The sequence below is a fragment of the Diachasmimorpha longicaudata genome, chromosome 2 (assembly GCF_034640455.1).
Source record: "Diachasmimorpha longicaudata isolate KC_UGA_2023 chromosome 2, iyDiaLong2, whole genome shotgun sequence".
NCBI classification, from domain to species: domain Eukaryota; kingdom Metazoa; phylum Arthropoda; class Insecta; order Hymenoptera; family Braconidae; genus Diachasmimorpha; species Diachasmimorpha longicaudata.
Window position 1 is genome coordinate 11,661,736 of NC_087226.1, and position 13,506 is coordinate 11,675,241.

The following is a 13,506-nucleotide window of genomic DNA, read 5'->3' on the forward strand; positions in this document are numbered from 1 at the left end:
GAATACTTGGCTTTTAATGAGGTTTAACGTTCGGAAATAGTTCATCAGGTATAGCAATAATAAGAAACGAATTTAATGGAACGTCATTGACTGTAAACTTGCACGTTTTACGTTTGGCACTGGACAGAGGGGAATTTCTACCTTCACTGTGCTCTAATGAATGAATTCGCTATTACTTGGGGACTAGCAAAATGTCACTGGAAAATTTGTTTCTGGTCTCGGTAATATCTTTAAAAGTTAATCTCCTTTGGTAATGCCTTCTTCAGTGAAGTGGCAAAACAAGAATAATTTGAGATTTTTCATGCCAATTATCTTGACTGTGTTGAGGAAGGGCTGGGGCAGAATAAAAGCTTGACTTTTGCCAATGCTGATAATTCCATGAACGAAATTATCAATTAAGCTCGGTTCAGGCTCATGAAAGAAGGCAAAATAGTGATTTTCATGCTTACTATTTTTTATTTTGTTAACAATTGAATGAATCATTATTATTGCAACAAAAGTCAAATTAATTAATTTTGCCCACACTCACCTCTTAAACAAAGGGGTTGCTCGTAAAATTGTCAAAAGCCTTCTTGGATGGAATTTATTTTTTCTACGAGAAAACCGAAGGTATTTCCATCTAAACCTCGCCGTGTAAACCATTATGACAAAATACCCTAGAAATATTTTCCAGATATTGTAATTGAAAAAAACCTTAAAATAAGTTTCAGAAAATATAGGGGGTCCTGAAGTATGTGAAGAATTTTTTTTGTAAATCATGATTTTTTTCAACAGCCCCTGACAATTCGTTCTGACGTGACGTAGTACGAACAAAGATTCATAAAACCACAGAATCATGTTGACGCCAGAATTATTAATCACTTCACGGCTCATTTTTACGTGTATTTTAGAAATTTATTAAAGTCCAATCAAACTCGTTGCTCCTCTGCACTAGTTAATTTATTACTTGATTCATCACTCTGTAATAAAAATACCAAATAAGTCCATCAATGAAGTATTGACCTCCGTTCTTCAAACAAAAATAGGATTTTACCTCCAAGAAATCCTTGAGCAAAGTCTGTCTACGTTTTTCAGCAATATCCATTTGATTCTCAAGGACCCCACGATCTGTAGTCTCTGCTCTCTCAACTTTCCACGACAAATTTTCAATCTCCGCTTCAAGCTGCGCCTGCTGGTACTCGAAGAGTGCCTTCCTTGGCCCAGACTCCATGTAATAAGCGTAAGGATAAGTGTACTGTAGGGTATAACGACAACGCGCAAGAAGTGAAGCTGCCTCGAACAAATGTTGCCAGTCAATCCAAGTACCACTGGCATCCATGACCTTTTGATTAATTCTTGACTTGATCTTCTCCAATGTTTGCTCCTCCAATTTCAACGATTTACTGTGATTTTCCCACTGAAATACAGAATCAAAAGCAAAGTTCAGGGAACATTAGAGAGAAATTGGGGGATCACGATCACAAAATCATGAGTATGCAAAAATCGAATACCCTCTCATAATAGTGAAGATACTTCTTGAGGGCTTCGCGTGCCTGCGCATGAACACTCTCATTACCAATGTTTGGATTATCCTTATAACGAGAACACTCGTAATACTCGCTTCCATGTGCTTTCCAATCATTAAGACACATCCAACAGAATTCAGCTTTGCAGCTGTAACACTGCATGTGATTACAACCACCATTTTTCTCTATACAAATGTGACATTTTGGACAATCTTTGGTATGTGCACTAATGTAATTTGATGTCTCTGAGTCGTCAGCGCATTTTGTCATCCATTTCTTGATTGTATTGCAGTCGGTTGGGGCGTGATAATCTATACCACAACGTAAGCTAAAAGCAGATATTGAAAATTGAATTATTGCATCCTTGTATTCTTTAGGATTATAGAAATTACCAGAAAACAGTTTTGCACGATAGACATTGCACACGTTTAGCTCGAAGCTCCTTCGATCTCATGACAATCTGGCAATTTGGACCTGGACAGAAACGCAGCTGCGGATGAGTCTTTACGTAATCGCGAAATGCAAAGTGCTGATATTTGTCCCTCATTGAGGGTTTCGTGAGGAGTTGGAGAACAAAGTCTTCGGGTACTAGAACGTCACAATTTTGAGCCATACATCCGATATCTAGAAACAGAGGTATCGTTAGAGCGTCGATTTTTTCTCTACACGAGAATATTACGAAAACGCTTGCAGATAGGGAAAAAAGTGCTAAGCAAAAGATGTTCCAATATAAAAATACACGCTTTTGCTTTATATTTTTTTTCCTATCGCAGATAATAAGTTATCAACGGTGCGAGCGAAGCGATCAGCGCGTCGCCAATTGCACAAGGTGTTGGCACACTCCAATGCTTTTATCGGTAATCTCGATAGAAATAGAAGAAAAGAGTTCAACAATGGCTCCGTAGTTTCTAATGAATATCAAGTACTCTCTCATTATCCCCGCGGTATCATTTTACAACACTAAAATAAAAATTCGAATAAGTACACCTTCATTACGAAGATCTGAACTCTGAATGAGAGGATTAGGTTCTTAAAGGAACCATCAGGTGTTGGTGACGAGTTCAATCCTCACCAACTCTTGGCGTGACCCAGGACTCACGACGAGGACGTGGTTGGTGAAGAGTCCCAAAAAAAAAGATTAGTCACGTATATTCGAATTGAATCAATGGACGTCTTATCTTAGGTTAATATTTGGCCACTTTCTGAACTTACTAAACTTAAAGATATTGACGAAACTGATGATTGGAATTTCGCAGAATTTATAGTGTAAGTATGGAAGAGGTACTTTGATATTTCTAACCGCAATTATAATTCTGTGAATACCTGTGGAAATGCCCTGGGAAATTTGCACTTCGAAATGCATACACCAACAATCCTTGCAAAAGGAATGGCCGCAGGTGAGTGTGGCAAACTTATCTGGATTGAAAAGTGCCATACAAACAGTACATATGCCTCCCTTGCGGCCCTTCAACGCAGATGTTGGATCAGGCGGTTGGCTTGGTTTGATCTTTGAATTAATTAGTAAGCTGGAAGCATTGTCTCTGTACTTGATCATAACCTCCTGAAGAGCCCAGTCATGAGTGTGCAGAAGTACTTTGGCAAGTGATGGGGTTATATGGAGGCTATTGCTCAGTACCTCGACATTCTCATTTAATAATCTCTCAACTTCCTCCATCCGAAGGCAATCATGAATTGCATGCTCGGGGTCTCTTCGAGTTTGATCAGCCTTCTCAGCCTCATTGTCGGCATCGCCCCAGGGTTGGCAATTGTAATAGTCCTCGTAACCTGTATCACTGCCATCGGAGTCTGAGTACTCCATATCACTCTCGGTTTTTTCACCAGACATCTGAGAGTGAATATTACATGATTAGCCGGCTTTGAATGTTTATAATGATTCGATCTATCAACCCACTAATTACTTAGTAGTTCATTTATTTAGTACGTCTTTTTAAAAATAGGATTTTTTTCAAAACAGACAATGGAACCACTTTAAGGGACGTCTTTAAATATTTTTTGAGCACGTATATTCAGTTCTACTCGTGTTCCAACAAATGTCCATCTTCAGATTCAAAGCTATGTATAAATAGTGCAGCCTCAAGTCAAGTTGATTTATCTCATTTAACCACTTCACTATTTAAGTGTTAAATAACTAAGTAACAACCGATTTGAGAGTGACTTGCTGAGAATTTGAGCATGTCCAAGGAAAAAGTTTCATAATTAAAAATTTTACTTGACGTTTGTTTACAGAACGTGAAATTTCCATGGGAAATTAAGCACTTATTTTTGTTCAGAATTTTCTGGACTCTAGAACAGTAATGCATGCAAAAAAATACTTTTCCATCATCCACGTTGGTTGACGAATCACCTCTAAGCCCACGAAAACTCTCCCCCAAGAACATTGTGGTTAGAGTGAGCGTAAACCTCGACTGCAGTGAATGCAAGACTCCATAATGAGGTTTGAGGACACATGAGGTTTCGACAAGGGAACAAAAAGGAGGTAAATAGGTACAACACGTCCAGAAAATTATAGAACTATTTTCTCTTCACTTTCCAAATAAATTCCGAATACAAACATGAATTAACCTTGACTCGTTGACAAGTAGCGTGCACTCCTGTTCTACTCGCAATATTATCACGATACACACATTTACACGAGTCGGAATGTAAATGACGTTGGATTTTAAGAATTTGGAAGTATCACTTCACTTTGCTGCAAACGACCATATAGTTAGCAGGCAAATAATTTATTTTTCAAAGTAACTTATTTGTATCGCTTGGGAATTATTCGGGATGATTTAGGAATTGAATTTTATTATTTGGGAATCGATTGTTTATGTAGAATTAATTTTTATTTTTAGGGCATATAGTTAGCAGGCAGAATTTTTAAATATTGAGTTTAAAAAACCGAATATGCCTGAGGCGATGGGAAATGATTTGGGAAGTACAAAAAATGTTATCCCCAAATTTGGGAAGTGATAATTACCGTCCAAACATAATTTTCAAATTTGATTTGAGAATCCTTCCACCGCCGTTAAACGGGGCGCCATCATCGCCTGGCGCCTTATTTAATCGGCTATCTCCATATATAAATAACGGTTCTGTAGATTTTTTACATAAAATTGGAGGATGCCTAATTCATTCCTCATAACATTTATCGGGGAGATTATCACAATAATTTCATTAGAATACTTTTAATTTACTCACAAATTACATTCATGGACTCAGGAATTTACGGAAAAAAAATGAGTTGTAAATAGTAGGTCATAAGGAATATTGGGTTTCATTGATCATCACACGGAAGAACTTCTTTGGTAATTATTTTTATTGCCCAACAATGGAACGGTAACACTTTTCTTAATATTAAAGGTGACTCACATCTGTGAAAGTAACAAAACAATACTCTGACAAAACAGTTTTTCTCCATAACCACTCTTACTGGTATTTGTTGACTAACTAAATTTATATCTAGCCTAGATATCACAACAATGACCCGTTTAGTCATCTTCTAGAGTTATCCTAAAGATTAAATTCTGTTACGCAGTCTATCAGATTCCATGGAGATGGATCAACATTGCACGTTTCAAGAAAATACTGTAGAAACCAATAATCAGGTATCAAAATTAAATATACTCGCTCTCTGTGGAAAATTCAGTCATCAATAAGTGATAGGCCCTTCCGGACCGATTGAATACTGAGTTTAAACTAGATTTTATGATTGACCGGTGGACCCTAAATCTTTTCGTTGATTCATTTACGAATATAAACTAACCCAACAGGTGTAATAGTGGCATCAGCCTTCCATGGAGCACTCTCCAATTTCATGTCATCACACTGAAGCCACGATATCGAGAGTCGTCGACAATAAGCTACGAAGTGAGTCCAATGTGCCTCGAAATCAATCACTCCTATCAATCTGGAACAGAAAAAATATTAATCAATAATTAAACACCCGTCACTTTATATTCATAAATTTTGCTTACCTATACATTTGTCCCAAATTCAATTCATCAGGAAGATCTGCCAGTTTACATTGCAATTGTCTTGGACCCTTCCCATTTGAATATCTTGTAAAATCTCTAACATCCAGCTCAACAAAAACTGTGTGTCCACAGTCCAACTGTTCATGGATATTTCCATTGCAACCAGCTCTTTTACATTTTGACCAACGAGAAATTTCAATCGCGCTCTTCATTCCTTCTTTGAATCCATTTATCCGGATAACATTATGATCCACAGCTAAGTCATATAGTGGCCTGGTTCTCTCGTAAGAACAAGCCTTGTTATCACATGAAGCGCGCCTGTGTGCAACCGGATCAGTATAAAAATATCTCCATATATTTGTCAAGGTATCTTTGACATTTAAAATGTATGGATCCAATGTAGTTGCCCGTTTGGCCTGTCTGAGTGAGTAAAACTTGGACAGGAGATTGAAACGGCGTAATAAATTACTTTTTGTAAGCCCCTCTTTAAGAAAATTAATTGTAAAAACTGAAAGCCCATTGGTTGATGATTCCAGTATTTTACGATAATTAGTGTCATCCAGTGCAGCATACTGGAGGATGTGTACAAAGCTGTCAAATCCACATGTTTCCTGAACCATGATTCCCATTCCATTAAACCGAATGACCGGGGAATGGAAGCCATTGGGTAAAAAGTTTCCAGTTCTCAAAATGGTGACATTTTCATTGAGGATCTTTATTTGAGGATAAGGAGCAAAGTACCCAGTGGCTTTTCTCGTTTTAGGTGCTTTACCATATTGTTTCTTGATGTTAGGATGCTCGTTTCCATTCACATTAGAGTTGTCACGTAAAACAGGGCTAGCATGATAAGAGGCTAGAGGTGCACTATCATCCGTTAGAGTGCTCGAGAACTTGGGAGATTTTAGCAGTGATATCGACGAGTCAGTTTCCACGTGTACTCCACCTTTACATTTTTGGTTTTCATCCTTCGAAGATTGTTTATTATTATTATCATCTTGGCCAACATTCAATAAATCATCTTTAATAAGTCCAAATAAATCATCACTTTGCAGTTCCAGTATATCAGAACAAATATCATTCGTATTCAACTCTTGTTCAGTAGATTCTGTTGCACAATCTTCGACATTTGTGGTTGTAAGTTGCCATAGAGGCTTTTTTTCATTATTTATTATCCCACGCCATTCCATCTTCGCCTGAAAATCTGAGTCATTTAGAGGGCTTTTCCTCAAGTCTGGATTCGAGGTGATGTTTCCATTGTCATCATCCTGTTGAAACTTTGCTGGCTCATCTTGTCTGAATATCTGACTGTTTTTCTGACAGTCTGAATAACCCAAAGAGGCTTTATTGGAGTCTGAAGGCGAGTTATTATTCTCCTTATCCTCATCCTGTTGACAATTTCTGGGTTCGCCTTGGAACACTTCTTTATTTTTTGTGTGAACAAAACGTGTCAATATTGATCCCATTTCTCTCTCCCCACTGGAAATATGGTCTAAATGACCTCGCAAGAACCTATGGCAAGTGCATGGAAGGATTGTGCCCTCAAATATACGATTTTTTATTTCTTTAAAATATCCTTCTTGTGATGCAGTCGTGGCATGACATGGAATAATGGCACTTGGGAGAGCAGCAGAGCTCCACAGTGGGAATTCCTTCCCGATTCGTTCGAGTTCCGTCACTATTGGTGGGAAATAGAGACCGTTTTCCACATTCCCTGGGATAAATTCTGGATTTTCTGGCTTCACCAAAGAAATCAAATCTTTTATCCACTGATGAACCACCGTATATTTACTCTTACAATTATCTTCCTCAGAGAGTTCCTCGAAATTGGAGATAGTCTCTTGTTCAGTCTCACTCTGATTGTGAAGATTGTCAATGACGGGACCGCGTACAGATATCAATTCTCCTAAAAATGTTCGAGCCTCTTCAACACTCATTGTCGAATATCCCACGTCTAGAATGTGGCGGTTTGGGAGTGTAGCAAAATCTGGGAATGGTACTATATGATCCGTCACTGGTGTCAGAGCAATAAAGCACGTGAGGAGAAAAACCAGCTGGAATTCTCGTACAGACATACAGTCTACCAATAAAGCAATCGCACGCACATAAAATCGTTTAAGACGAAATTTGTGCCTGTCATGAAAACAGTTCCATTTCGCAGCTGCCGCCATGAAATGGGCAACATCAATCCGAATAACTGTGGGTGCAGGGAAAGGATTTCGTTCCTTAGCAATATCATTCAATGCCCATAAGAAAATATTATCTACATATTGTTTGATCGTGACTCCATTAAATACTCGGCAATGTGCCAACATCAGAGCTCTTTCCTGATCACTAATTGCTTGTCGTGGAGCTGATATTTTGTAGAGTCTAACCCAACGGCTCAACCAGAAGATGAGGAAATCTGTATCTTGTCTTTCTGTCAATAGTTGAAAGACAGGAATAGTTTTTTTTTCAAAATTTATTGTGAGCGTATAAAAAAATATATGACCAGTCAACACCCCAGGAGCTTTCTCAAATTTTTTCACCACTGTTCCAGTTGCATCAGACATGATTTTGGAATCTTTGACAACACGACAATATTCTTTATAAACATAAGCTTGCTCTGGAGTAGCGTAAATTAAATGAAATGGTGATAAACCAACATCAAGGATAATATGCGAATATTTAGGATCTGCACACATGTCTCGTATGATTGTGAGCTGATCTCTTTTATCACCAACCAGAATTCCATTCTGTTTATTCACAGCTTCCATTTTTGCCTGACGATAGATATGACCTCTTCTTATGGTTGGTGGGACTGATTCACCAAATGCCATGTCACTTCGTAATAATTCCTCACGATAATTGCCTGGCTTTCGCCTCAACAATTGTTCGCCAACTTGTGCTCGTTCTACACCATTCAATGGTCGTTGAACGTCCTCGTGCAGGTCTTGCCGAGTATCTCGAGCACGAATATTCAAGTCGAGCTTCCCCACACCGGAATAATTGACAGCTGATCCTATGAAGATGTTTCCACATTTTTCACTTTTGCAAATGGCTTTGAATTTTATTGAAAAAGATCCATCTCTCCCAATAATGACGTTGGACCATTTGGCGATCATGGCACATCGCATGCCATATCTACGCCAGAAAGCATTTGAAATAACATTAGCCCAAGCACGGGGTCTTAACCTCCTCTGTTTTGACTTGGAAGTGTCATCTGGTTTGATCAGATTCCAGTCTGAGTCTGTCAGGAGGAGATGAAAATCTTCTAGAGTGGGCTGGAGACGTTCATTTTCAAATGAAAACTCTTCCTCTGATACCGAAGAATTAAAGTTGATGGTTTCAGAGACACTAACATCTTGTTTCACCGTGGCTTTTGTTGGGGGTGATGTTAAAACCCCTTCGAGATTGCGAGCAGCAGCCAAGTTATTTCTTTTATTTTCCGTGACATGCGTGTAAACCGTATGAGGCTGCCATCGTCCACCGAACACATGACTTATCTCTATCCATACCTTGTCTGACGATGAGGGAAAATTGTTCGTTTTAAAATATGACATATATTTTCGGAGCACTGGTATTATTTCCTCGTTTGACACTAATGCTTTGCGTCCCATGATCTGCAATAAATTATTTGTTATGTTATGGGCTAGCAATCAAATTGTGCAGATAAATTGGATAATTCTGGAATGAATATGAATCAAAGGGAGGGGATTTCATGCCATTAATAATATTTCGATATATTTTTCACATTTCGTCAGGAATATCGGCAAATGCTGTGTTCTAATAACTGACATTCTAACCTAGTTCACGTATATCCATTGTTTTGTGATTGATTATGTACAGGAAAATGGTTTTTAATTTTCTAATATCCATGATCTCGGTTGTAAATCGAATTGAATAAATGAATGAAAATAAAAAGGCGTTCGCATCATTATCTTTGGCTTAAGAATTATTGAGATTAACAAGGTTAGGGAAACCAATTTGTGTTAACTAGATAGATACTCACTTTTCATACTAATCTCACTGTTGGTTGCAAAAAATGTGTTGAAGCACTCTTTTGATGATTGAAAGGATATTGTTAATTTCATAAAATTTCACAGCAGTAATCAGCAAAAAATGACAGAGGCTAGTAAACAACAACACCACACAGTTGAGCTGTGGTGGGGGAATTCTCGAATCAAATTTGAAAATTATGTTTGGACGGTAAATATCACTTCCCAAATTTGAGGATGACATTTTTTGTACTTCCCAAATCATTTCCCATCGGCTCAGGCATATTCGGTTTTTTAAACTCAATATTCAAAAATTCTACCTGCTAACTATATGCCCTAAAAATAAAAATTAATTCTACATAAACAATCGATTCCCAAATAATAAAATTTAATTCCTAAATCATCCCGAATAATTCCCAATCGATACAAATAAGTTACTTTGAAAAATAAATTATTTGCCTGCTAACTATATGGTCGTTTGCTGCAATAACGGAAAGTATGGAAGTTCGCCTCGTCTTTCCCCACCGCTGGTGTGAGCACCAGTAGCGCCAAGAAATACAGATTGGTTTCCAAAAATTTTGCTAGATGTGGCTGATAGCTGCAACAATGCTCCCTTTATTATCGATCTCAGTGCGTCCAGCAAACAATGAATTTAACCTAAAAAACTACCGAAAAGGTTGAACTGTTTGTGATTGTTTTTGATTAATTCATGTCATAATTCCTAGACTATCAATTTGTTAATTAAATGAGTGAGTATCTGGTGGTTGCCCATCTCTCAATATTTTTGAGTGAATAAAGAGGGCTAGTAAGTAAGAATAAACCACGATTTTTCCCAGAAAGGGTCGAACGTCAATAACCAATCTTTTAGTTGTCAAAATCATAAACATCAATTGCCACTAAGAAATCGGCAAAATAGATAAGAAATGTCGTCCGACGTTCGTGATATTCTTGACATCGAGAGCCCAGCAGCAACAGAGTTGACTCGTGAATCGATATTTGGTAATGACAAGAAGACCAAACGTCGATATGATAATCAAAACAAAGGGCCGAAACGTCCTGAGGGTATGCATAGGGAAGTGTTTGCTCTATTGTGTAAAGACAATACCGATGTACCTCCTCTATTCCCCACCGATACTGGGAAAGGTTACAAGCAGGTGAGGGCCAAGCTGGGGATGAAAAAGGTGAGGAACTGGAAATGGACACCTTTTACAAATCCAGCGAGGGCTGATGGAGCTGTTTTCCATCATTGGAGGCGGGTAGCTGATGCTGGTAAAGAGTATCCCTTTGCTAAATTCAATAAGAAAGTTCCCATACCCAATTATTCGAATGCTGAGTACGTTCAGCACTTGGTGAGCAACGGGTGGACAAGAGCTGAAACTGATCATCTGTTTGACCTGTGTAAGAGATTCGACTTGAGATTTATCATCATTCAAGACCGCTGGGATAGTTCCAAGTTCAGTCCTAGGACTGTTGAGGACTTGAAGGAAAGGTAAATGTGAATTTATTGGCTAATTTGTAGTTCTGTTGTCAGACGAATATATTAGAAGAACGGTGGGAAAGATAAATCTATAATGGCTTTATATATCCTTTGACCATTGAAGTAAATATATGAAGAATGGAGGAATATAATGTATTCCTATGTAATGTCCCTTTGAAGATTACTAATATATCTTGAGAAAAATTTTGGGATAATGTCAACCCACCGACTATTGACATTTTTCGAGGAACCTAGTAATTCCAAAGCCATTTGTCAGGTTCGTTGCATGAACTATTTGATAAGATCAAAATGAATTTGGGGATAATTTGGTCGGTAACTTGGGAAAAATGGGTTCAGAGGAAACAGTCACAGACCATTTCTATAGTTGATTTTATGACTTGCGGGAAAAATGCTATCGTGTAGGTTGATTCCATCCCTGTAGACCTCATTTACCTTCTTTGTTGGACTTTTCTTCGTGTGAATGGTAGAAAGAGATGCATTTTTTAATCGGTTCTGTATTTTATTTTTCTAAACAATTTCTACGTATTCTAAGAAATAATTACACTTGAATTGGCAAAGTATTTGATTATTTTCATTATTCTTGCAACCAGAAAATTGCAATTCCAAAGTTCGTAGTTTACCGTAATTCATCACAAGTTCTTTCCGATGAGAAATTTCATAGATCTTAAAAAGTTTTCGCCTTTTTATTACTAACGTGGGGGAGGGACTGAGTCAATTTCTCTTGAGGGTCAGTTTGTTATAAATATCTTTCAATCGAGAAGTGATTGCAGAATTTTCATGGAAAAAAATTATCGGAAAATTACGACAGAAAATTTGCTACTTCTTTGGAAACTAGTCTCGAAGTTGGATCGTTCATAAACTATGGACTTTCTGATGAGGATTTCCATCCTCTCAATCTATCACCAATTCTCCGTTCATCTGTAGTACATCATTTTCTTGGAATAACGAAGCAGATGCGTCACCTCGGCACAGCTTCTCGTTTCAGCATTTTTATTGCCGATCTCGCCCTTTCCACGAAATCCCATCTATTTTTGGGATTTTTATTTCAGATACTACCAAGTATGTGGCGCCCTGACAAAAGCTAAATCTCACAGTGACAAGATATACAGTTTCGACGCAGAACACGAGAAACGACGAAAAGAGCAATTAAAGAAACTATTCGAACGAACACCAGAGCAAGTGGAGGAGGAGCAAACCCTTCTAACTGAGCTACGAAAGATCGAGCAGAGGAAAAAAGAGCGAGACCGTAAAACCCAAGACTTGCAGAAATTAATCACAGCCGCTGATCATCAAGCAGACCCCAGGAAGAGTGAGAAGAAAGCTGTGAAAAAGAATACCACAACGTCACGCAATAGACCAAACAAATCAGATGCTGCATATACCCAAAAACTCCAGGTCGTCGAGTCGGCGGGTATAAAATTTCCAGATTTTAAAAATAGCGGTGTGAGTCTTCGCTCCCAGAGAATTAAATTGCCAAGCAGTCTTGGGCAGAAAAAAATGAAGGGAATCGAACAGATGTTGAATGAACTCCAAATAGAGCTGAATCCACCTCCTACCGAACAAATTTGCCAGCAATTTAATGAATTACGGAGTGACATTGTTCTTCATTATGAGTTGCGAGGTGCTCTCGCTACCTGTGATTATGAATTGCAGTCATTGCGCCATCAGTACGAGGCATTGGCACCTGGGAAGGTAATTGAGTCATTGCGTAATTTAGAATTTATATATTTCATTGGTGAATCTACTGTTGCAGACGCTGACAATCCCCCCAGCTCTTTTACCTAAGAACGAACCCGAGATGAAGGCAGATATAATTGATGTCGTAGGATCCCCAACAATGCCCACAACAACACAATGATTGCCCTGTATTGTTAAATCAGTGATGGGGAGATGAAGAATAGGTACCAAATCAAATATTTAAACTTGATGTGATTGACGAAAATATGTGCGACGTTTTGGAGTGTATTTTCAGCACAGTTTTTGTGGAAAAAACTTTTCAAAGATATTTACGTCATGTGGAAACAGTTCGTAGGCTATTCTCTTCATATCCTTGAAAGGTAGCTTTTCAGAGGAGAATTTTCAACAGAAAGACCTCTTGACATTTAGCTCTGAAGCTCCTCCATTCAAACATATTATAATTTCTCCGGAGATTCGTTGCCTATTTTTTATCAATCCGCCAAAAATATCAAATGTCATAAATGATTGTATTGTCATCCACATGAACTTTGACAAACTGTACTCGGGGGGTGAGGTGTAAATAATAATAACACATTACTTAATTACTTATATATCTGTGTATTTTATATTGTCGACAAAAAGTAACAATTTACGGTCAAACCGTATAATTTATCTACAACAATCTACAATAGATTACAATATGTTCTTTCATGTTTTTTTTCATTATTCAATTACTTAAGTCATTAATCATTGTTAGGCTGGTGGAGAGAAAGAAGACGAAGGGGGGAGGATTAAATTGGGAGAGAGAGGATGGTCTGAAAATGCACCACACAAGCCCTCCACTGTTCTCACTCAAATATTATTTACTCGTT

General features: G+C 38.0%; 3 protein-coding genes across 5 annotated transcripts; 1 reads left to right on the plus strand and 2 right to left on the minus strand.

Moving 5' to 3' along the window:
• Nucleotides 1–430: 430 nt before the first annotated feature.
• LOC135159858 (potential E3 ubiquitin-protein ligase ariadne-2) lies at nucleotides 431–4,215 on the minus strand. 3 transcript variants are annotated; one of them, XM_064115954.1, is made up of 6 exons: nucleotides 4,089–4,215; nucleotides 2,829–3,351; nucleotides 1,898–2,129; nucleotides 1,491–1,833; nucleotides 1,034–1,396; nucleotides 431–959 (listed from the first exon to the last, which is right to left on the minus strand). In XM_064115954.1, exons 2-6 carry the CDS (start codon nucleotides 3,349–3,351, stop codon nucleotides 909–911), a joined length of 1,512 nt encoding a protein of 503 aa, XP_063972024.1. In that variant the 5' UTR covers nucleotides 4,089–4,215; the 3' UTR covers nucleotides 431–908. The 3 variants fall into 3 exon arrangements, with proteins under 3 accessions (XP_063972024.1, XP_063972021.1, XP_063972023.1); XM_064115951.1 differs by lacking the exon at nucleotides 4,089–4,215 and adding an exon at nucleotides 3,839–4,052; XM_064115953.1 differs by lacking the exon at nucleotides 4,089–4,215 and adding an exon at nucleotides 3,736–3,844.
• Nucleotides 4,115–9,748, minus strand: LOC135159857 (uncharacterized). The gene is made up of 5 exons (XM_064115950.1): nucleotides 9,474–9,748; nucleotides 5,486–9,084; nucleotides 5,275–5,418; nucleotides 4,710–5,096; nucleotides 4,115–4,215 (listed from the first exon to the last, which is right to left on the minus strand). Exons 2-4 carry the CDS (start codon nucleotides 9,079–9,081, stop codon nucleotides 5,051–5,053), a joined length of 3,786 nt encoding a protein of 1,261 aa, XP_063972020.1. The 5' UTR covers nucleotides 9,082–9,084; nucleotides 9,474–9,748; the 3' UTR covers nucleotides 4,115–4,215; nucleotides 4,710–5,050.
• A 337-nt stretch (nucleotides 9,749–10,085) lies between these two features.
• LOC135159785 (DNA methyltransferase 1-associated protein 1) lies at nucleotides 10,086–13,243 on the plus strand. Its single transcript, XM_064115822.1, has 3 exons — nucleotides 10,086–10,948; nucleotides 12,007–12,649; nucleotides 12,711–13,243. The coding sequence occupies exons 1-3, from the start codon at nucleotides 10,383–10,385 to the stop codon at nucleotides 12,813–12,815; spliced, it is 1,314 nt and encodes a 437-aa protein (XP_063971892.1). The 5' UTR covers nucleotides 10,086–10,382; the 3' UTR covers nucleotides 12,816–13,243.
• The last annotated feature ends 263 nt before the right edge of the window (nucleotides 13,244–13,506 follow it).

Coding starts and splice junctions, on each gene's coding strand:
- LOC135159858 (XM_064115951.1), bottom strand. CDS start 3,904: ATGTTCTTGGGGGAGAGTTTTCGTGGGCTTAGAGGTGATTCGTCAACC. Junction 2,130..2,828: donor TTCCCAGGGCATTTCCACAG/GTATTCACAGAA, acceptor CTCTGTTTCTAG/ATATCGGATGTATGGCTCAA. Junction 1,834..1,897: donor TCGTGCAAAACTGTTTTCTG/GTAATTTCTATA, acceptor ATCTGCTTTTAG/CTTACGTTGTGGTATAGATT.
- LOC135159857 (XM_064115950.1), bottom strand. CDS start 9,081: ATGGGACGCAAAGCATTAGTGTCAAACGAGGAAATAATACCAGTGCTC. Junction 5,419..5,485: donor AATTTGGGACAAATGTATAG/GTAAGCAAAATT, acceptor TTTCTGTTCCAG/ATTGATAGGAGTGATTGATT. Junction 5,097..5,274: donor GCCACTATTACACCTGTTGG/GTTAGTTTATAT, acceptor TGGTTTCTACAG/TATTTTCTTGAAACGTGCAA.
- LOC135159785 (XM_064115822.1), top strand. CDS start 10,383: ATGTCGTCCGACGTTCGTGATATTCTTGACATCGAGAGCCCAGCAGCA. Junction 10,949..12,006: donor GTTGAGGACTTGAAGGAAAG/GTAAATGTGAAT, acceptor TTTTTATTTCAG/ATACTACCAAGTATGTGGCG. Junction 12,650..12,710: donor AGGCATTGGCACCTGGGAAG/GTAATTGAGTCA, acceptor CTACTGTTGCAG/ACGCTGACAATCCCCCCAGC.